General features: G+C 62.3%; 1 protein-coding gene across 3 annotated transcripts; it reads left to right on the top strand.

Moving 5' to 3' along the window:
- The first annotated feature begins 808 nt into the window (after positions 1–808).
- On the top strand, positions 809–19,525 carry LIF (LIF interleukin 6 family cytokine). Of its 3 annotated transcripts, XM_061385334.1 has the most exons (4): positions 10,849–11,120; positions 13,278–13,398; positions 15,117–15,295; positions 16,065–19,525. In XM_061385334.1, the coding sequence occupies exons 2-4, from the start codon at positions 13,380–13,382 to the stop codon at positions 16,473–16,475; spliced, it is 609 nt and encodes a 202-aa protein (XP_061241318.1). In that variant the 5' UTR covers positions 10,849–11,120; positions 13,278–13,379; the 3' UTR covers positions 16,476–19,525. The 3 variants fall into 3 exon arrangements, 2 of the variants coding, with proteins under 2 accessions (XP_061241318.1, XP_061241317.1); XM_061385333.1 differs by lacking the exon at positions 10,849–11,120 and having other exon boundaries at positions 13,063–13,398; XR_009730476.1 differs by lacking the exons at positions 10,849–11,120; positions 15,117–15,295; positions 16,065–19,525 and adding an exon at positions 809–2,668 and having other exon boundaries at positions 13,278–13,384.
- The last annotated feature ends 262 nt before the right edge of the window (positions 19,526–19,787 follow it).

The following is a 19,787-nucleotide window of genomic DNA, read 5'->3' as shown; positions in this document are numbered from 1 at the left end:
CGCCCCCTGCCCACCAGCCCCAGTGGGGCTCCCTCTTGCTCTTGGGCTTCCTGCCATACCAGCCACTTTTGGATCCCAGTGGACCTCGCCCCACAAGGCCCCTGCCGGTGCTCTTCTGTCTGCAGTGCTGTGCTCCTTCTGGTCAGCTCATCCTTGGCTGGGTCCAGCAACGTGGTAACTTTTCTCAAAAGTGTCCAACGGGGCGGCGGGGGCCTCAGCTCATGTGGCATTTGCACTGCCTGTCCGCCTCCCCTGCTAGCCTAGAGCCTCCGAGGACAGAGTCCACCTCTGTCTTCTCTGCCCGGTCCCAGCACGCAGCAGGAGCCCAGTGAGGAGCCGGGCGGGGAGCCCAGCCTAGACTGGTGCTCCCCAGGTGCCCTCGACGGCAGACGGCTGGCCTCGCTCTTTGTGGCCCTGTTCAAGCGTGGTGGTGCTGCTGGGGGTGGTCTTTCCTCGGACCAGGCTGCTGGGAAGCTGTGGGTGGAAGGTGGGCAGATCCGGAGAGCCAGGCACCTACAGTCTCCCTGAGCGGAAGGGGATCCGGCTCTGTAGCTGCCTGTGGAGAGGGCCAAAGAGGTTCTGGGCGAGGAAGAGCTGGCAAGGGAGCTGGCAAGCCCAGGGTGGTGGCTCTCCGTCCTGCCTGGTACCCACCCGGCAGGAAGCAGATCAGGCAGCCCCCAGATGCTGGGGTGGGGGCCTCAGGGGTCTGTCAGTGAGGACGTGTCACCTCCATGACGCTGTCTCCCGAGGAGGCCCCAAGCTGCAGGTGCCACCATCTCCAGCTCGGTCCCAGAGCCGCAGACGGCCGGGTGCCCCGTGGATGCCTCGAGGCCGCGCTCAGCCCCAGGCCTGCACCTCACCCCATGTGCCCTCACGGACGCTCCAGCAGCCCAGTGCACCTCCCGCAGCCTCAGTCTGAGGGTCATTTCTGTCATCTGTGCCTGGAGTTAGGAGAAGCCCTCTCAGCTCCCCTCCCCGCTCCCTGCGGCCACAGCTGCGTGAGGCTGGGGTTCGGGGCGGCGGCTCTACGAAAGCTTTTGCACCTCAGTGTGCGTGGACTCCCTGCCCCGCGGGCCTGCACACAGCGCAAGCTCCCCACCGTGGCGGCTCGTGTGACGGGGCCGCCATCCACAGGCCAGCTGGCCCAGGGTCAGGGAGACAGAGGAGGCCCCTGGCAGCTCTGTTGCTGGAATCGACCGGGAGCTGGGTTTTCTTTCCTGTCTCAAGCTTTTCAGGGTGACGGTCACAGCCCCTCAGTCAACCCTGCACGTCACTCACACACACACACACACACACACACAGATGGAAAGTTCCCTGGGAAACGGCAGCAAGGGGGCCCGGCACTTAGTCTGCCTCCAGAAAAGAACCCCTGCGTGCTCGGGGCAGAGCTGGGCCTCGCGCCTGCACGCCCTTGCCGCCCGCCATCTCTGCTGCGACGCGTCCGTCCCTCTCAAGGGATGGGAGAGGGCGTGAAGGGTCAGCAGAGTGACCCCACGCCCCCGCCCCGGGCTCCGTGCACCCTCCGGCTGAGCCCCGGCGTCCCCAGCAGACTCGGTTACCAGGCTGCCTCCCAGGCGGGGCAGAGGTTTTTCCCCGAGACAGTGGAACACGGGGCCTGTGGGGCTATCATTAGGCAGGTGCCCGGGCCACGTCTGCTTTCTTTTCTCTCCCTCTTTTTCCCTTTTCCTCGCTGCTTTTCTTTCTTTGTAGCTCTCCTCCTCTTTCTGTCCCTGTGGCCCCCCGCTCCCCGTCCGCCTCTCCCCACTGCCCACGCCAGGCCTGGGACCCGGAGTGCCCACAGAACGCCTTTTCCACGCCAAGGAAAGGGTCACAGTCCACAGTCAAGAGTGGGGAGGCCCCATGCTCGGCCGGCGCAGCTGCCGGCTTCCTGGGGCGGCCCTGAGGGCTGGGCTCTGCCGGCTCGGGGAGGGGCGAAGGTCTCGGGAGCGGGTGGGGTTGGGCAGGTGGGGCCCCTCGCCCATGGAGGAAGGCGGGCCAGGCGGGCCGGGGCGCCGAGGTGGGTGCCGGGGCAGGGAGAGGTGGCTCAAGGGGCACCGTGTCCGGGGTTGGGGGCTGGCTGCAGCTCTGTGACTCCTCCGGCGACGGGGACGAGGGGACACGGCCCCGGTGCACACGGCCCGTGGCAGGTCTGAGTCAAAACACCTAAGGCCGACCCCGGCCGGTCATGTGGAGGGCTGCCCAGTCATCGCCTTATGCCGGCCTGGATCACCCTGGCGGGCTGGGCGCGGCCCAGTCAGCTGTGAGTCAGGCCCCGGCGGCCTCGCCACGCAGCACAGGGCAGGGGCCGCCTGGGCACAGGGACGCCCCCTCCCCAGCCCTGGCCGCGCTTCTCTCCTCGGCGGGCCTGAAGAGCCTGGCCCACCTGTGTCAGGGGCAGTCTGGCCAGGAACCTGGGCCGCCCGGCCCCCGTGGCCCCCAGCCCTTCAGCTGGGGGGGGGGAGTGGGGGGGTGGAAGTGGGGGGAGCCTCCGGGCCACCCGGCCCTGGACGGGAAGTCAAGTCGGGGGCGGAGTGAGGAGACGTCTCCAGAGAAGGTTCAGCAGGCGAGGGAAGCAGCAGAGGGCCCAGCCCCACGTCGATGGTGCCCCACTGAAGACCCAGCCAGCGCCCCGCCAGACAGCCAAGGGTCCAGCGTGCCCTGAACCACGGTAGGCTTCCCCCAATTTACGCTCAGCGCAGGTAGACGTCACCCGTCCCCTTGTGTGTCGGGGGTACCTGGTGGCCCACCTGGCTCTCCAGGCCTCAGTCTCCCCATCTGCACAATGGGCATGGTAAGACATGCCTGCACAGCTCTGTCAGCCCAGGGAGGTAGAGTTTGGACCAGATGTGAAAGTGTTATTCATGCAGACACCTGGGGGGTTAAAGATCATGGTGGGGTTAAAGGGCAGAGGAGCACTGGATGGGGAGGCTGGGACCCTGGCTTTGTGTCATTCCGAAGGGGTCACCCCTCTGGAGGGGGGGGTGTGGATTCCTGGATTCCCAAAGGGCCCTCAAGTTCCCTTTTCCCCAGAACAGGGAAGGGGTCTGAGCTCATGATGGCCTAGCTTCCCTTGGGATGGAGACCTGGCAGGCAGAGGGTCCCTGTCCCTCCCAGAAGGGGCTGCGGTGGGTCACGGGGTGGCCCCCTGCCTGCCTCTGCTTTGGGGAGAAGAGAGAGAATCTTTACTAAAGTGAAGTCTCTGATGGGAGGCTGTGGGGTGTGTGGTCTGTCAAGGTCATGGCCGCTGTGCTTTTGACCTTGACCCAGAGAGGACTCGACCTCTGTGTGCTTTGCTCATTCTGTAAGATGGGCTTAACTGTGGTGTGGGGGCCCCAGATCCTGGGGCCACGTAGGAGTGGAAGGAGAAAAGTAGTCTGCACAGAGCTTGGCACCATGTGGGGAGGGCCCCTTGGCATAAATAATTGGACAAGGGGCTGGACCCCAATTTTGCCATCAGCGGTTCCCCAGGACTGGGAAGAGGCAGGGGTGGTGGCTGGGGGGTGGGGACACTGTCCCCGGGGCCCGTCCTGGGTACGGACGGTCCTGGGTATGGGTAGGTGGTCCTGGGCCTGAGGTGGGTGAGAAGGGGCAGCAGTCTCCCACCTCCCCTCCCCGCCACCTCCCCTCCTCACCCCCAGAGCTCCAGCTGCAGGGAGGCACAGAAGCCCCCTCCCCAAGCTGCATGTGGTCTTTGGCGCCCCCTTGTGGCCCGCGCCCCGACCCCAGGTGCTCAGCAGGGCGCGCGCCCCTCCAGGAGCCCCCCACCCCCCCCACCTGCCACCTCCCGCGCCGGGGCTGACGGCCTCTTCGGCCTACCCTCCATTCCCAGTCCCCCGCATCTCTGCCCACTTCCTCAATCCCCAAATCCCGCCCTGCCCAGCCCTCGGGGAGGTACTGACCCAGTCAGGCGGACCTGGGACTGATGGTGCCTCGGCCACGGTGCCTGCTGCCCACTGGTCAGTGGGGGGCGCTGCAGCCCGCGGCTTGGAGCTGAGCTCAGCGACTGAGTGCTGGAGACCTCAGGGCGGTGAGCTGGGGACTTGGCCTTCACCGGCGCTGGGCCCAGCTTTGCAGGACTCCTGGGAGGCTTTCTCTACCCTCCACCACCCCACCTTGTAGTCCACGCCTCAGAGAGCCTTTCCAGCTCCTTCGAGACCGATGGCCTTCTTCTTAGGCTGGTTTTACAGATGGGGAAACTGAGACTCCTAAAACCTTCTTTCTGGAACCCTCACAGCTAATCAGGACTAAAAGCCAGGCTTCTGGACTCCTTGTCTGGGACCCGAGGGAAGCAAGCAGCTCACCTGGCTGTTGGGGATGTGTCACTAACTTGCTGTGTGGCCTTGAAAAAGTCACTTCCCCTCTCTGGGTCCCACCTGTGACATCTTAACTCATGCATGCTAAGTCATTTTAGTTGTGTTCAACTCTTCCTGACCCCCTGGACTGTAGCCCGCCAGACTCCTCTGTCCATGGGATTCTCCAGGCAAGAATACTGAAGTGGGTTGCCAGACCCTCCTGCAGGGGATCTTCCCAATCCTGGGATGCAACCCTTATGTCTCCTGAATTGGCAGTGAGTTCTTTACCACTAGCGCCACCTGGGAAGCACCTTTAACAGCTCAGATAATAATGTCAGTCTCTCAGGCCTGTCTCGGTGCTGCCTGGGTTTTCCAGAGGGTAATTGCTAACCTCACAGGTTGACAATTGTCCCTATTTATGCCTGGAAAATCCAGTGGACAGAGGAGCCTGGTAGGCTACAGTCCATGGGGTCGCAAAGAGTCAGACACGACTGAGCGACTTCACTTTGTCCTACTTTGTCCGTTTGCTCTTGGAACTGGGGTCTGAGCAATGAGGTCACCTGTCTGAGGTCGTGAGTGGCCGAGCTAGGACTACACTTTTGGCCTGGCTGATCGCAGAGACCACCAACCTCACACCCCTGCAGCCTCATCGTTCCAACCTTTTCCCTTTACAAGTCAGGGCGCAGAGGAAGAGGAAGCCAGGACGGTCTTTAAGCTCCCCAGGCTAACGGCGCTTTAGGAGGCAGGTGGGCTCTTGGAGGGGACCCTAAGGCTGGGGATCTACAGGCCACCATCTTCCTTCTGAGGGTCCCCTGCTGTCACCCTGCTGGCCAGAGTGGACTCTGGGGAGACCACAGCCACCGAGGGAAGGGCTTGTAGGATTCTGGCTCTGTAGACAGTTCACTGTGATCCCGGGGCAGGCTTGGTCCCACCCAGAAAGGGAGGAAGCGGAAACAGGGTCTGGGGCGGGGCGGGGGTGGAGGAGGCCCGGTTGGGCAGGAGATCAGAGCAGGATTGTGTCATGGAGTCCTGCAGCTGATAAGCAGCTGAGCGGCCGGTTCAGACAGAAGGAGGGGCTCCCTGGGGTTGGGGTGGGGCTGAGACTCATCCTGGGGACCCCCTGGCCCCTTGCTGCCCATGAGCCCTAGACCACAGCTGGCCTCCTGCTCCAGTGGGAGGGAGGTTGTGGGGGTCTTGGGGTGGAGAGCTGTCTCCATCACACCCTGGGTGACCTCAGGCAAATCGTTCACCTCTCTGAGCCTCAGTTTCCATGTATGTAAAACCAGGGTTCAAAGGTCTCCCGAGGGAATAGGGGTCCAGGCTGCAGATAACCGGAGAGTCTTGTGGGTGCTTTGCTTGCTTGGGGGAGGCAGTGGGACGGATGCTCATGAAGGGGTCTGCGCTGGGCCAGCCACAGGAAGCAGAGCTAGAGTAGCCCAAGGGCGCGGGTTGGGGTAGGGGACGGTGCTGTCTGGCGGTTCCCGGAGGATGCAGGGGGCGGCTTGGCCCTCCCCTACCTGGTCCCGTCCCACCTCCCCTGACTTCAGGGAGCGCATCTCCTGTTCTCTCTCCAGGAGAGCAGTTCGGCCCCAGCTGGGCCTCGTCCCCTCCGTCCTCCCCGCCCGCTGGGACTGGGCTTCTCTGCTCTTTCCATCTTATCACCCGCCGGAGTCTCACATCGCCTCCCACCCACCATCCTCTGGACACTTCCTCAGTCCCCACAGGCGCCCAGGGACGGTTCGGGGAGAAGGCCCGGCCGCTTCCCTGACATCATCTCTGGGGTCGGGTCAGGGTGGCCCAGCGAGCTGGAGCTCGGCTGGGGGAGGGAGGCCGGGCTCCACCTCAGGGCGGCCCGTTTCAGGCCGAGTGGGTCTGCGGGACTGCTTCCTGTCCTGTTTATGGCCTCCGAATTCAGGAAATCATTGAGTGAAACATCCTCACCCCCCACCCCCGACCCCACCCCAACCCCCAACCTCGGCCCCGCGATTATTTAATAGGAGCCGAGCTGTGGTCTCTCTCTCTCTTTTGGAAAATCCAGTGGGAGAAGGAAGCTGTCAGCTCAGCTCTGACCTCAGCTTTGTCCCTGAGCCAAGAGTCAGGGTGGCCAGGGCAGGGGGGCGGTGCTGGGGCGGGGTGGGGAGGAAACAGCTGCCGGTGGCCCCGTGACGTGACGCGAGGCCGCCGCACGGTTCCCAGGGGCGGGGGCTGGCGGGTGCGGAGCCGGGGCGCTGGAGACGCACTCAGGGGCGCGCGCACGCACGCTGCGTCAGGCCGCCCCACTCGTGTCCAGAGACCCCTGCCACGCACAGACCCGCACAGACTCATACAGGCTCCGGGCACACGGCGACACACACACAAGCGGAATCACACAGGGGCTCAGCCAGGGGTGGGTGGTGGGTCCACCCCGGCTCCCTCCCAGCCTCCCGCACACACACAGGGCAGACGCACAAGGGGCCTCACCAAACACACACACACACACACACACGTGCCTGCGAATGTCCACCCAGGCCGGGAGACACAGGCCCACGGGGAGCCCGGCGGGCGCTCCCAGACACAGGCTGGGCCTCTGGGGCTGGGGGCCACCCTATCCCTTTATGACCCCATTGACCGTAGCCCGCCAGGCTCCTCTGCCCATGGGATTCTCCAGGCAAGAGTACTGGAGTGGGTCGTCATTTCCTTCTCCAGGGGATCCTCCCGACCCAGGGTTCAAACCCTGGTCTCCTGCATGGCAGGCAGATTCTTTACTGTTTGAGGGCTGACGGTAGCCCCTGAGGGCTGCCCTGGATTCGAACTGGCCGCGTGCCCCTCCTGCTGCCCACAGCAAAGGATGAAGGGCTCTGCGGCTGACAAGGAGGGGCCTGTGACTGTTCCGGGGCCCCACCCGGGCGGGGCAGCGAGCCCGGGGGTCTGAGGCTGCGGAAGGGAGTGAACGGTGAGAGGAGAGGGCCTTTGTCTCCGCACCTCCCCACCCCACCTTGAACACCCGCCCAGCCCCACCCTACCTGTGGCACCTCCTGCCACTCCTGGTCCTCAAGGGACTGCTGCGGAGGACTAAGTCCGGGGCCCCATGCTGCCAGCTGCCTAGTGACCACGGGCAAGTCACTCCTCAGCCCCTCAGGGCCTGGCTTTCATCATCGATACCAGCGGCTTGCAAACGTTTTTTGACTGCGACCCACAGTTAGAAACACATTGCACCTTACAGCCAGAGGTGATGCACACGATGACACATACAGGCAACGGAAAAAAGAAGTTTCACAGAGCAGCGCTTGCCCTTGCTCTGGGCATGCCCAGTGATTTCGCTATTCCATTTTCTTTTGAAAGTGCTGGCGCCAACTCCGTAGATTTAATCCGTCATCTACTAAGAGGCAGAGATCTACAGTGGGAAAATACTGCTCTTTCTCTCTGCCTGTGATGGTCTCAAGCTAGTTTGAAACTCAGGGAGAACCCGGGGGAGGCCAAAGTGCTTGCAGAGGCTAGCATACCACGTCCATGAAGGGCTGATGCAAGAACAATCTGGGAGGAGAGACACCCATTCTCTAGATGGAGGCAAGGAGGACAGGGCCCCAAGTTCAGTTAGGCCCAGTGCAACTTGGCATGGACCCCGGAGGCAAGGCTCTGACCCCACTGATGATCAGAGCTCTGTGGGCTGCTGCTTCCCTTGCAATTTCTATCAGAATTGAAGGAAAAAAAAATGCAGTCACTCTGATTCACCTCCAGGGGGGTGATTCCTGACGCAGAACCAGTCAGGAAATGTCAGGGTGATGCTGGGGGCAGTTGGCAGGAGACCAGGGTGGTTTCTAGCTCCTGCTCGGCTCCCGAGGGTATGTGGCTGGCCCCTGACCGAGATTTGATGGGATGAGGGTGAGAAGAGCAGACTAGAGGCCCTGGCACTGGACCTCAAGTGCCCCAAAGACAGCTGGAAGGGAAGTACCGCTTATCCCCAAGGCGGGAAGTATTCCTGTCCCCCCGCGGAGGCTCTGGGAGGTTGCCTGTTCCCCCAAGCATCCACGCCACGCTCTGTGTACTGAGAGGTCCCACGAGCCCTCCTTGGCTTAACTCTCAGACCGCAGGTGGTACACTGATCCCCGAACCCAAGCACAATCCAAGCCCCTGACTCAGGCTGGGGTTTGAGCCCCTCCTGTGTCCACTGCGGAGCTCTGGTGAGAAAAGCTGCCACGTGGCAGGCGCCGTGTGTTTCCCACTTAACATCCCCCTGACCGACCCATGAGCCCAGTATTACAGCATTCCCACTCCCAGTGGGGAACGGAGGGAGACTCAGAGAAAGGCAGTCGCCTCAGGTCACATAGTGACCTGCAGCATGGACAGGGTTCAAATACAAGCTTGCCTGGCTCTAAGCCACACCCTTACCATGGGTACCAGAACCACCCGGGGCCCTGGAGGGCCCAAGGTGACTTGCAAAACTGAGCCAGAAGCCACAGGAAAGTACACGAGAGCTTACGTGAGAGCCTGTGGACGGTGGAGGCGGGTGGCCCCGCAGGTGTAGTTACTAATACGTCCTCCTTTCTCAAGTGCCAAATAACGAGATACTTTTGCCTTTGGGGACAGGAAACCCAACTGCCAGGGCTGTGCCAGGAATTCCTGGGCTTCTCCTGTCTCCTTTGGCTGCCCCTCACCAGCCCTGGTCCCGGGTCACTCCCTCTGACCCCCAACTTCCTCCCCTGGGCCCATCTGACTGCCCTGTGCTCATTTCCCAGGTGGGAGCGTCAAGGCGAGGAGCGGGGCGTGCGCTGATGGTGACAGCAGCTGCTGGGTTTCAGAGAACTGGGATCTGAGCTGGGGACAGGGAAGAGATATGGGAAGGGAGGAGGGGGGCTGGCCCGGGCAGTGGGGGTTGCCCGGAGGACTCAGTTTCTGGGTCACTAGTCTTGGGGAATTCCCCGATGCCCAGCGAGCTGCTTACCTGGTGAGTAACTGCTGCTGGCTGCCCACACAGGATGCCCGGCTGCAAGGGTACCTCCCTACCACCCCCTGCCAATGGCCACTGCCACGTTGCCCTCTCCCCTGAATGCCCCGGGGCCCAGGAAAGAGACAGACAGGCAGGGTGCTGTCCCCCACCCCCGCAACTCTGCACCCCCCCCCCCCGCAGGGCTCTGCAGGGGGCGGCTGGTGATTCAAGCCCCTCTGAGCTGAGCTATGTCTCCTTCCTTCTCAGATGGGGCCGGGGGGTGAATCAGCTCCTGGGGGCGGTGAGGCTGGGTCAGCTGCTGTTTCTTCAGCTCAGGCCTGGGAAGGGGGTGGTCAGGGGCCAGGATGGGCTATAGGGAGAGAGAGCCCACCGCCATGCCACCCCTTGCCCAACAACCCATCTGATCTTCTTGGGGCATCCCGGAAGTTGGAGGCTCAAGGTTGTTTTGCTTCTGTTATCCATCAGGAGAGAATGAACGGACTCCTCTCCTGTCCCGCATTCCCCCTTTAGCCCTGGAGCATGCCTGAGTTTCCTCATCTGTAAAATGGGGACAAGAACAGGGAGGCAATAAGGAGGAATGATGCTGACAGGTAAAGGGGCTTGCTGGGTGGCCAGACCTGCGAACAGCCTGAGCCTACAGAGCAAACCCACAGCATAGGTGCCATTGTACCCATTTTACAGATGAATCAACTGAGGCCAGGAGGTGGTCACTTCCTCAAAGTCTCTAAACTCAACACTGGCAGAGCCAAACCTCTAACCCGAGTGTGACTGGGGCTGAAGTCCATGCTTCCAACCCACAGACTTCACGTTTCTTTTCAGCACAAGAGACTTGGCACAGACAGCTTTTGGAAACTAAAATGCTTTTAAAAATACTTAGCATCTACTCTGATGTAACCCCGAGCCAGGTGCCTTCGAGAGTTCAAATGGAGGATCAGACCCTATCCAAGCACTCAAACAGCAAGGAATGAGTCTTGTTCCCACTTGAAAGGAGAATGGGCAGGATGAAGCAGATTCAGCCGGTCTGGGCTGTGAGAGGCCAGGGGAGGCTTCCTGGAAGAAGTGTCCCGAGTGCAGCCCACCACTCGTCATTCCCCTCAGTGTGAGGGGCTGCCGGCATCCATGTGGCCCTCTTTCAGGCCAGAGGCTGGGGGCCCAGGCCCGGTTCTATTGTTAACTCTCTGTGCTGCTCCGGGCAAGTGCCTTCACCTCTCTGAGCCTCAGTTTCCCCGTCGGAAAAATAAGACATGTGACATTCTAAGGCTTGTGGCTGGTGAGTGAGAATCAACAGAAAAGGAGGGGCTGGTGGCTAAAGCGAGTGGGAGAGAAATTGCTCTGAGGGGCCCGGGGAGGCCCCAGGCCAGCCCTGGACTTGGTTCCTGGAGAAAGGAGATGAGCAGGTGGATGGCACAGCTGCCCAGAGGAGCACCCCCTGGCCCCGGCCGCGTGGGCCCGAGTGTCCCCCTCACCCGAGGCCGGTCAGATCCCCAGCAGGCCCAGTGGTGCAGGAGCAGGACAGGCTGGGGATGAAGTCACAGCTGGAAGGGGCCTGGCTGGGGCTGCCACTCCAGGGTGGGGCCTGGGGTCACGACCCTGGGAGCAGGCGGCCAAGAAGGGAGGCTGCCTTCCGTGAGGAAGTTGGGGTGGGGGGGAAGCACACACACACAGCAGCGTGGAGAGGGAGGGAAGAAAACAAACTCCAGGAGACCGAAGCTGGCCTGGAGCGCGGCCTGGGCTGCCGATTCCCAGGGACCACGGCCACGTTGCAGGCGGCTCTGAGACCCTGCTCGGCCTTTGTCTCCGAGAGGCCCAGTGCAGGTGGTGGCCGGACATGGACAGGAGAGGGAGGCTGGGCCTGGGGTGCCGAGGGGCCCGGAACACTTGGGGAGCACGGACCAAGTCAGGTACCGTGTGAGGGGAAACTGAGGCAGGGGAGGGGGCCCATCAGGGCGCAGGGGGTGGTGGTGAAGTGTCTTGCAGACTCGGCCCCACTTCCTGTTTCCTGCGGGGTGGGGCTGAGATGACATGGCGTTCGGGGGGGTGTTTTATAGGGCTGAGGGGGGGTGGTCTGGGCAGCCAGAGTCCGCTGGGAAGGAGATTGGAGGGACTGGGCCCGGAAGGCAGCGGGGCAGGAGGGAGATTCAGGGCACCTAGTGAGAGACTCGGGGAACCAGAGGATCCAGAGATGGGGGCCTCAAATGCATTTGGGGGTGCCCATCCAAAGAGTCAGGCGGAGTCATACGACGGGTCTGGGAGATGTCGGGGGTGCACGTGACCCTGAGTGGTCAGGCCCCTGTGCAGGAGAGACTTGGGGTGGGGGGGCTGATGAGAGGGAGGTGACCTGGGATGTCCTGGGGTGTACACACACCCCAAAGCAGGTGTTGGAGGGGGGTTGAATTCCAGGTGGGGCCTCCCGCGGCCCCCAGGGAAGCCGCAAGGTGCAGAGAGGACAGGGAGGGGAGGAAGGCCAGTGTGGGCCCTGCCGGCTCCTCCCCCGCTGGGAAGTGCCCGCTGGGATGGGCAGTTTTATCAGCCCCACATCCAGGCCCTGTGCTGGGAGAGGGAGAGGGAGAGGGAGGAAGCAGCCTGGAGAGGGCAGGGCGTGTGTGAGGGGAGGGGGCACGGCAGCCGCAGGAGGGCTCGTCCTGGCACGAAGCGGGAGGAAGGAACGCGTGGCTGGGCAGGTCCGGGATGTGGCAAGAGGCGGGAGCTGGGGGCACTGGGCGGGGGTTGGGGGGGGATGGCTGAGGGAACTGGAAGCCAAGGAAAGGCTGCAGGGCTCCCCGGCCTTGGAGAATCAACTGTCCTGCCCCGCTCGCTCGCTGCTCAGGGTCAGGTGGGAGGGCTGTGGTGGATCCCAGGGGCAGGAGAATCTCCTGGGACGGGGGTACCCCTGGCAATTTTAGGGGCAGTGTGGTCCCAGATATGTGCCTGGCTGGCACTCCCCCACCTGTTTTTTCTTTTTTGAATGCTTTTTAATGGGAGGGGATGCCAAGCTCATTCTCCCTAGTCCTCACCATTCCTTCCTGCCCCTCATTCATTTCTGAACCTATCTGCCGCCAAAGACACCAGAATCTGTGACTCTGCCTAAGAGGCTCCGGAAGTGCCTTTAGGGGGCCATCACCCTGCTCTGAGCCCCAAGGGCCCTCCAAGCCGCTTCTGTTCTCCCCAACCATCTCTCCGCATCCCAAGGAGCAAGCCCAGGTTCAGTTGGCTAAGTCTCTGCTTCAAATGTCCTTTCAACATGGAAATGCAGGACCACCCTCCCTGGAAGGGAGCCGAGAGATCAGGCAAACGCCAGACGCACCACACTTTCCCCGAAGCTCCTCCCCAGCGAAGGCAGTCACAGCAGCCCCTCAGCTTTCATCTTGCCAGCCCCTCCTGGGCCCCACCGGTGGTCAGCAGTGCTGGCTTGCTGATGGCGCTCAGGAGGCCTGACCGTGTGGGACCCTGGGCAACCTGTCCTCTTGGGAGCCCTGCTTTGCCCAGTGGCAGCGGGCAGGATGGAGGAGGCCATCCCTGTGGTGGCTTCCAGGGCCCACGTTCAGTTTCGCTTTATTGCCGTCTAAAGTCCACGCCAGGGCCCCAGCCCCTCTTCCTGGAACCTCCTTCTCAGCCAAGCCCCAGCCTGCCTCCTCCCCACTGCCCCCCTCCAAACCCCTTGACCAGGGGGCTGCAGGTGTCAGCTCCCATCTCCTTGCCTAGTTTCAAGCCACCTCCCCAAACCCAGGTGAGTCAGGGTTGTCTGGGGTGCCCACTTCCCCGGGGGAGGGGGGACCCTGATGACTCGGGGACCCTCCCTCCCCCCCATCTTCAAACAACTCCCAGGGCAAGCCGCTCAGGAAAACCGCAGGGTGTTTTGTTGAAGAGTTCATTATAATTTTATCAATCAAATTCTTAGAAGAGGGAAAAAGTCTGCTCTCCCCACCCTCCCCCCTCACTGCCCCCCCTCCACTCTCACTTTCTTCCATTCATAATTTCCTATGATGCACCTCAAACAACTTCCTGGACCGGGGATCCCTGCTAAATATAGCTGTTTCTCTCTCTGTCTTACAACACAGGCTCCAGTATATAAATCAGGCAAATTCCCCATTTGAGCATGAACCTCTGAAAACTGCCGGCATCTAAGGTCTCCTTCAAGGCCCTCTGGAGTGCAGCCCATAATGAAGGTCTTGGCGGCAGGTAAATCCACCCGCCCCCTGCCCCGGGCTGGCTTCCGCCGGGAGCCCCGGCCGCGGGCGCCGCGGCAAACTTGGGGCCCCTGGCGATCGCGAGCGGGACACCCACCCGCCGCAGACACACGGACACTTGGGGCGCCCGCGCAGCCGAGAGCCCGGGCCGCCGGAGGCGCCGGGTGGCGGCCGCCGCCGGGGGCGAGCGCGGGCACATGGTCCCCGCACCTCGCGCCCAGCCCGCCCGGGGCCCCGCAGGTTGGCGGGCCAGGCAGGGGGCGCCGCTGCCTTCCTCCTCCTCCTCCTCGCTCCTGAACTCTCGCCGCTGCTCTTCCCGCTCAGCTTTCTCCGGGATTCACCCTCCCTCTTTTCTTTCTTTTTCTTTCTTTCCGCTTTCTTTTCCAACCGCGTCCCCGGCTGCTCCCTGGGAGGGGCGCCGGCCGCCGGAGCAGCTCGCAAACTCCGGCCCGGGACGGGAGCAGGTGCCGCCTCCATCTGCTAGAGCCCGGAAAGCTGTGGTCTGTGTTAGGTGAGCCCGGGGTGTGGGGCACCCCCCGCCCCCCCGCCAGCCATCCTGGGGCCTGAGCCCTGCCTGGAGATGCTGGGAGGCACAGGGGACCCAGAAGTGAAGTCGAGGCTGCACTGTCCCAGCCGAGGAACGGGCTCCAGAGCGCCTCCCCTTCCTCCAGTCTCCTCGCTTCTCCAACTCTCACAGGTCCCCCGACCCCAGCCCTTGCTGCAGGGTCATCTGGAACACAGAGAGGGGTGGGTGGCAAGCAGGGCCCCCTTGCCCTCCCTGCGGGGAGGGGCGCTCCTGGACAGGCCTGGACAGATCTCCCCTCTCCCTCTCACCTTTCACTTCCCTCCCTCCCCCGCCCACCTGGCTGCCTGCAACCTTTTCCCTTTTTTTCTTTCCTGGTTGCACCATTCCCTCTCCCTCTCGAAGGCTCTGAGGGTGTCTGTGGAACCCCAGGATTCTCCTTGTCCTAACCCGCAACCTGGGACGAGGACCAGTGAACAAGAGTGTGGGGGGTGGGGGGTGGAGCGCGGAGGCCAGGAGCAGCAAGGAGCCAGGAAGGGAGGTTCTGAAGGATGCCCTGGCGCTGGAGAAGGGGGCAGAGTTGCAGCCCTGGGGTGGAGTCCAGGGTCCCAGAGAGGGGACTGGCCACATCTGGAGGAGGAGGACCACAGAGAAGCTGGGGGAAGGTGACAGGATCAGGGGGCAAAAGGCCCAGTGAGCCCACATCGCCGAGACAAGTTTGGGAGATGAGGGTCAGCAGAAACCCCCGCTCCCCGTGGGCCTGGTGGGAGCCCGCTCTGTGAGACAGGAGCATGAAGTAACACTTAGGAATCTGGACCTTCCTGGGGAGTTAAGGATCTTTTTCTTGAGACCTGGGGCATCGTCCCCTCCTGGCAGAGGCCTGGAGGGTTGGTATCACTCTGAATCCGGTTCTCAGCTGATAGGAACAGCTCGTGTCCTGTCCCCTTGGTCCCCTCAGGAGACAGCAGGGAGTGATAAACAGGGAGATTTAGCCATCTGGGGAGGTAGATGCAGGGACATTGCGAAAATCAGAAACCGCCAGGTCTGGAGAAGAGAGAGCTGGAGCCTGAGAGGGGAACGTCCCTGCAGGACCAGAGTCGCAGCCTCTCCCCTAAGCCGCTTGCCCGCTGCCCCCCCCCCCCCCCCCCCGCCACCCCTGCTCATGGCTCCCCACCGCTTGTCTGCAGGAGTTGTGCCCTTGCTGCTCGTTCTCCACTGGAAACACGGGGCCGGGAGCCCCCTTCCCATCACCCCGGTCAACGCCACCTGTGCCACCCGCCATCCCTGTCCCAGCAACCTCATGAACCAGATCAGAAACCAGCTGGGACAACTCAACAGCAGTGCCAACAGCCTCTTTATCCTCTATGTAAGCCTCCCCCTCAGGGTGCCGAGGAACAGGCAGGGAGGGCTGGGGTCTGCAAGCAGGGACCTGGGCTGGTGCGGCTGGTCAGAGAAGGGAAGGGTGTGCGGTTTTGTCCCACTGCACCCAGATCCCCCCAGCTTCCTCCCCATCCCGCGGCCGAGGCCCGGCCTCTTTCCCCGGGTGCCAAGGTAGATGGGGCGGGGGGGGGGGGCGGGGGCGGGCAGAGGCGCCTGGAGAAGAGGTGGCAGGCAGGGCTGGCACTTGTAGCATTGGGATTTGTCCACCTGGTGGAGGGAGGCAGATGACAGAGAGGGAGGTGGTGGAAGGGACTGGGGAGGTGCTGTTGAAAGAGACGGCGGGCTGTGGGTGACGGGGTGCGGAGCCGCCCAGGAAGAGGGTGAATGCGGTGGGTGAAAGGGCAAGTGTGTGTGGTGCACACAGCTGGAGGTGAGACCGGGTGTTTCCCCCCCTCTCCCTTGTGGTCCTGATGCGGGTGATGAGGAGGGTACCTCCTTGCGTGGAATAGAGGCTGGATGCTTTAGCAAGTGCATTCGCGCCCACTGCTACTTCTGGCTCTCGGGACAGTCCCGAGATGCCTGCCGGGCAAGTGATTGGGTTCTCAAGCCCCTGTGTGTGTGTGTGTGTGTGTGTGTGTGTGTGTTGTGGGGGGGGCGGCACGGACGCCCAAGGGCTGACCACAGGCTGGGCAGCAGGGCTGGAGCAGCCGTCCCTGCCTCCCACCTCACCACCCCTCTGCCCCTCTGCTCCTCAGTACACGGCCCAGGGGGAGCCCTTCCCCAACAACCTGGACAAGCTGTGCAGCCCCAACGTGACCGACTTCCCGCCCTTCCACGCCAACGGCACGGAGAAGGCCCGGCTGGTGGAGCTGTACCGCATCATCGCATACCTGGGCGCCTCCCTGGGCAACATCACGAGAGACCAGAAGGTCCTCAACCCCTACGCCCACGGCCTGCACAGCAAGCTGAGCACCACGGCCGACGTCCTGCGGGGTCTGCTCAGCAACGTGCTCTGCCGCTTGTGCAGCAAGTACCACGTGAGCCACGTGGACGTGACCTACGGCCCCGACACCTCGGGCAAGGACGTCTTCCAGAAGAAGAAGCTGGGCTGTCAGCTCCTGGGGAAGTACAAGCAGGTCATCGCCGTGCTGGCCCAGGCCTTCTAGACGGGAGGTCTTAGATAGTAGGGGACTCTCCAACTGCAGCCGTGGCCCAGAGCACTGCCAGACCCGAGTAGGGGCCGCTGGCAGACCCCTGAGGGGGTTCCTGGCCGGTCCACTCCCCTTCAGGGTGGGCCGCCACGAAGCCGAGCAGAGCCAGAACTCCCAGAGGCAGAACCTATACGTGGTGCCAACTAGAAAGGAAGGCGCCCCTTCTTCTGGGAGACTACAGCCGGGCACGCAGTGTCGGGCTGGATTTTGGCCCCTGACTCATCCCCTCGGCCAGGGTCTTTGTGAGCAAACCCCGAAAGTTGTCTCTGGCGACCCTGACCACGGGGTGAGACAGCAGGGGTCGGGGGCACTAACCCGCGACCCCCCAGCAGAATGACCACCATCAGTGCCTTGGCTGACCTTGAAAGGTCTGGTTGGAGCTCAGGCAGCCCAGAGGGGCTGGGATCCGGAAGGACCCTTGGCTCCTACAGGTATGGCGAGTTGGAAGTCTAGAACGGGAGCTGTGGTTTGAGATGCTGCCTTGCTTGGGCGAGACTGGGGAGTTCAGGCCTACAGCTCTCAGGTGGAAGGTTCCAGAAGGAGGCCACATGGCCCTCCAGGCTCTCGGGGAGGCAGAGAGAGGCCACATGTAGGCCGGGGAAGGAAGAGAGGCCCTTGAAAGTCTTGACGGGCTCCCCTTCCTTGAGCCCAAAGTCTGTCCTGCCATCCTTGCTGGCCGAGGGGTCGAGGGGCTGGACCTGGAGGCGGGGTGTGTGGGGGCGGGCAGGCTGCAAAGTCAGGTGAGGAGGTTCTGAGGGGATCCAGAGTCTTGTGGGCGAGGGTGTGCGGATGGAGTAGGTCAGAGTGGCAGCTCCCGTCTGAGGCCCACCGAGGCCCGGTGAGGTCACACAGAGGTACGCCGGGGGCACCAGAGGCCATCTGTCGCTGGTTCCTGGAGCAGGGGGACAGTGGGAGTTGAGGTCAGGGTCTCAGAAGCCTGAGAGCCGAGAGTGCTGTGTGCCTGACTTAGCATGATTGTCTATTTATTTTGATGCCCTATTTATATTAACTTATTGGTGCTTCAAATGGCAAAAGTTCACCCCCCTTTCCCTGCTCCCCTTTCTCCAACGGAAATAATGTGATGGCTCCTCCTGTGGGAGCTGGGGGCCAGGCCTTCGCAGGACCTGGTCTGGAAGTCAAAGATGTTACAAGGTAGGGTGAGCCTTACGGGTGAAGCTCAGAGAAGGGTTAGGAGCTGAGAGCACTGGTCAGTCTGGGTGGGGGCAGGGACCTGACACCAACCCCCACTGCAACTGTGACCGGCTCTGGGGGCCGTCATGTTCCTTGGCTCCAAGGGACTCATTCAATGCTGCGTTCTCGGTGCCCCTGGGACTGTGCTGCTGGAGGCGACCTTCACAGCGGAGACAAAGCCCTGGGCAAGGCAAGCTGCCGCTGTTTCTTTTGCCCCGGCCACCTCTAGGCCAGCAGTCGAGGGGCCCCGGAACCGTCCTGACCAGCACCCAGTGGGAGGCGCCTTCTCCGGTGGCCCGAACACCCGCAGAGGGTGAGGGGGCCTGGCTGCGTCTCGGGAAGCCAGGGCGGCCCTGGGGAGGAGGCCCCTGCTCCGGGGAGGAGGATGAGGAGGCCCCGGGACGCGGACCAGGAAGCTGTGGTCCCTCCTGCCCCACCTCCCCCAAACCCCCCGCCCATGTCTGGGTTCCCAGGCAGGGAACCCGATCCTGTGCCTTTGTGCCGGGGCCAGGCGCTCCGAGCAACGCCCTCCGGTCTGGGAGCTGGGGCAGCTGCTAAGATCAGGGTTCTGGCTTCTTCTCAAACCCTGAGCGGGGCGGCAAGCCTTGCCGTTCAGCCAGCGCGATTATGGTACTTTTGCACTCACTTTGCACCTCTCTGTCACCTCTAAGCACTTTACTTGTGCCCAGTGCCCATCGGGACGGCCTGTCCCGTTGGCAAGACTTTTGCGGCGGGTGGCAGAGCAGACCACGATGGGTTATGTGCTTTCTGACACCGTCTTAACGAGGCTCACCCCCAGCCTTGTCCAGGATCTCAGCCTGCCGTGCCCCCCATCACTCTGCTCATCCCGTGAACGTGGCTCGGAAGGCTGGGGCCGCCTGGCCTCCCATCATCTCATCACCCCTGGACACAGACTCCTGGCGCTGGGCCCACCTGGGCAGCCTCCGAGGCTCGGGGGTACCAGCAATTCACCCCACTCCCACCCCTCCCCAGGCCCGGCCCCGGCTCTGCCTCTCACCCGCTCCCCCAGCCTCAGTGCTCTTAGCAGACCCCGTCTGGCAGATGGGCACCCACTTTGCACAGCATCTCTGAATCTTGGAGCCTTTGTGTGGGAAAAGCTTGGCAGGGCAGGAAGCTGTCCACTTCCTCCTTTGTTTCATCTGCTGGTTTTGACCTGCACCTGTATCCTGGGTCATGACCCCAGCCCGCGGAGGAGAGGGCAGCAGGTGGGACTGTCGGGTTGTTTTTTTTTTTGCAGTTGATTGAAAGAGCGGTATTGGGGACCTTATTTATTTAAAAAAGAAATTTAAAATGAGAAAGCACCACTATTTATTTGTCTCTCCTCCTCCTTGTCCCCCTCGTCTTGTCCCCTCCCTGGGGACGTGCCCCCAGATAGAAGTCCAGCTCTGCCTTGGGGCTCTCCACAATAGACATCGCGCGTGGGGCTGGAGGCCAGAACCAAGCGAGAAATTAGCTTCCCTTCAGATGGTACAGATGCCTTTCACTTCTGGATTCCCCCCACCTCCCCCACCCCCTCCCCCACCGCCCCCCGCCCGTACCTGGGCATCGCTCCCATCCACACGGCGAGCTCTGCGCATCCTTCCCTGCTTCCCTCCCTCCTTTCTACTGGAGAGGACTTGGCCTTGGGGGACAAATTCCTCTTTGATGAATGTACCCTGTGGGAATGTTTCATACTGACAGATTATTTTTATTTATTCAATGTCCATATTTAAAATATTTATTTTTTATACTGAAGGAGTACTTTTTTTTTTAAGAAAAAAAAGAGAAATTAATAAAGAATCTGCTCTTGGCAAGCTTTCTGGATTGTATTCTTGTGGGGAGACAGGGCTGGACGGGTCGGCGGGAAGAGGAGGTGCTTCCACTGGGCCAGGGTCCGCGTGGGTGGGGGCAGGGTGGGCAGATCGTGGGCGCAGTCAGGACAAAGTGGGTGTCGCCAGGAGGCCCTGTCCGGCTCTCCCACTGGTGCCCCTGTTCACCTGGGGACCCCCTTTCCCTGTAACCTTCTTCCCAGCCACCTGGGACCCCTTCCTGGGGGAACAAGAGAGTCTGGAACTG

Source organism: Bos javanicus, chromosome 17 (genome assembly GCF_032452875.1).
Source record: "Bos javanicus breed banteng chromosome 17, ARS-OSU_banteng_1.0, whole genome shotgun sequence".
NCBI lineage: Eukaryota > Metazoa > Chordata > Mammalia > Artiodactyla > Bovidae > Bos > Bos javanicus.
Note: the sequence above shows the minus strand (reverse complement) of the source record. Positions and strands in the feature narration are given on the sequence as shown.

What these genes read in the sequence shown, in the direction of transcription:
- LIF (XM_061385334.1), top strand. An exon ending in ACAGCCTCTTTATCCTCTAT is followed by an intron (nt 15,296 to 16,064) that starts GTAAGCCTCCCC and finishes TCTGCTCCTCAG; the next exon opens with TACACGGCCCAGGGGGAGCC.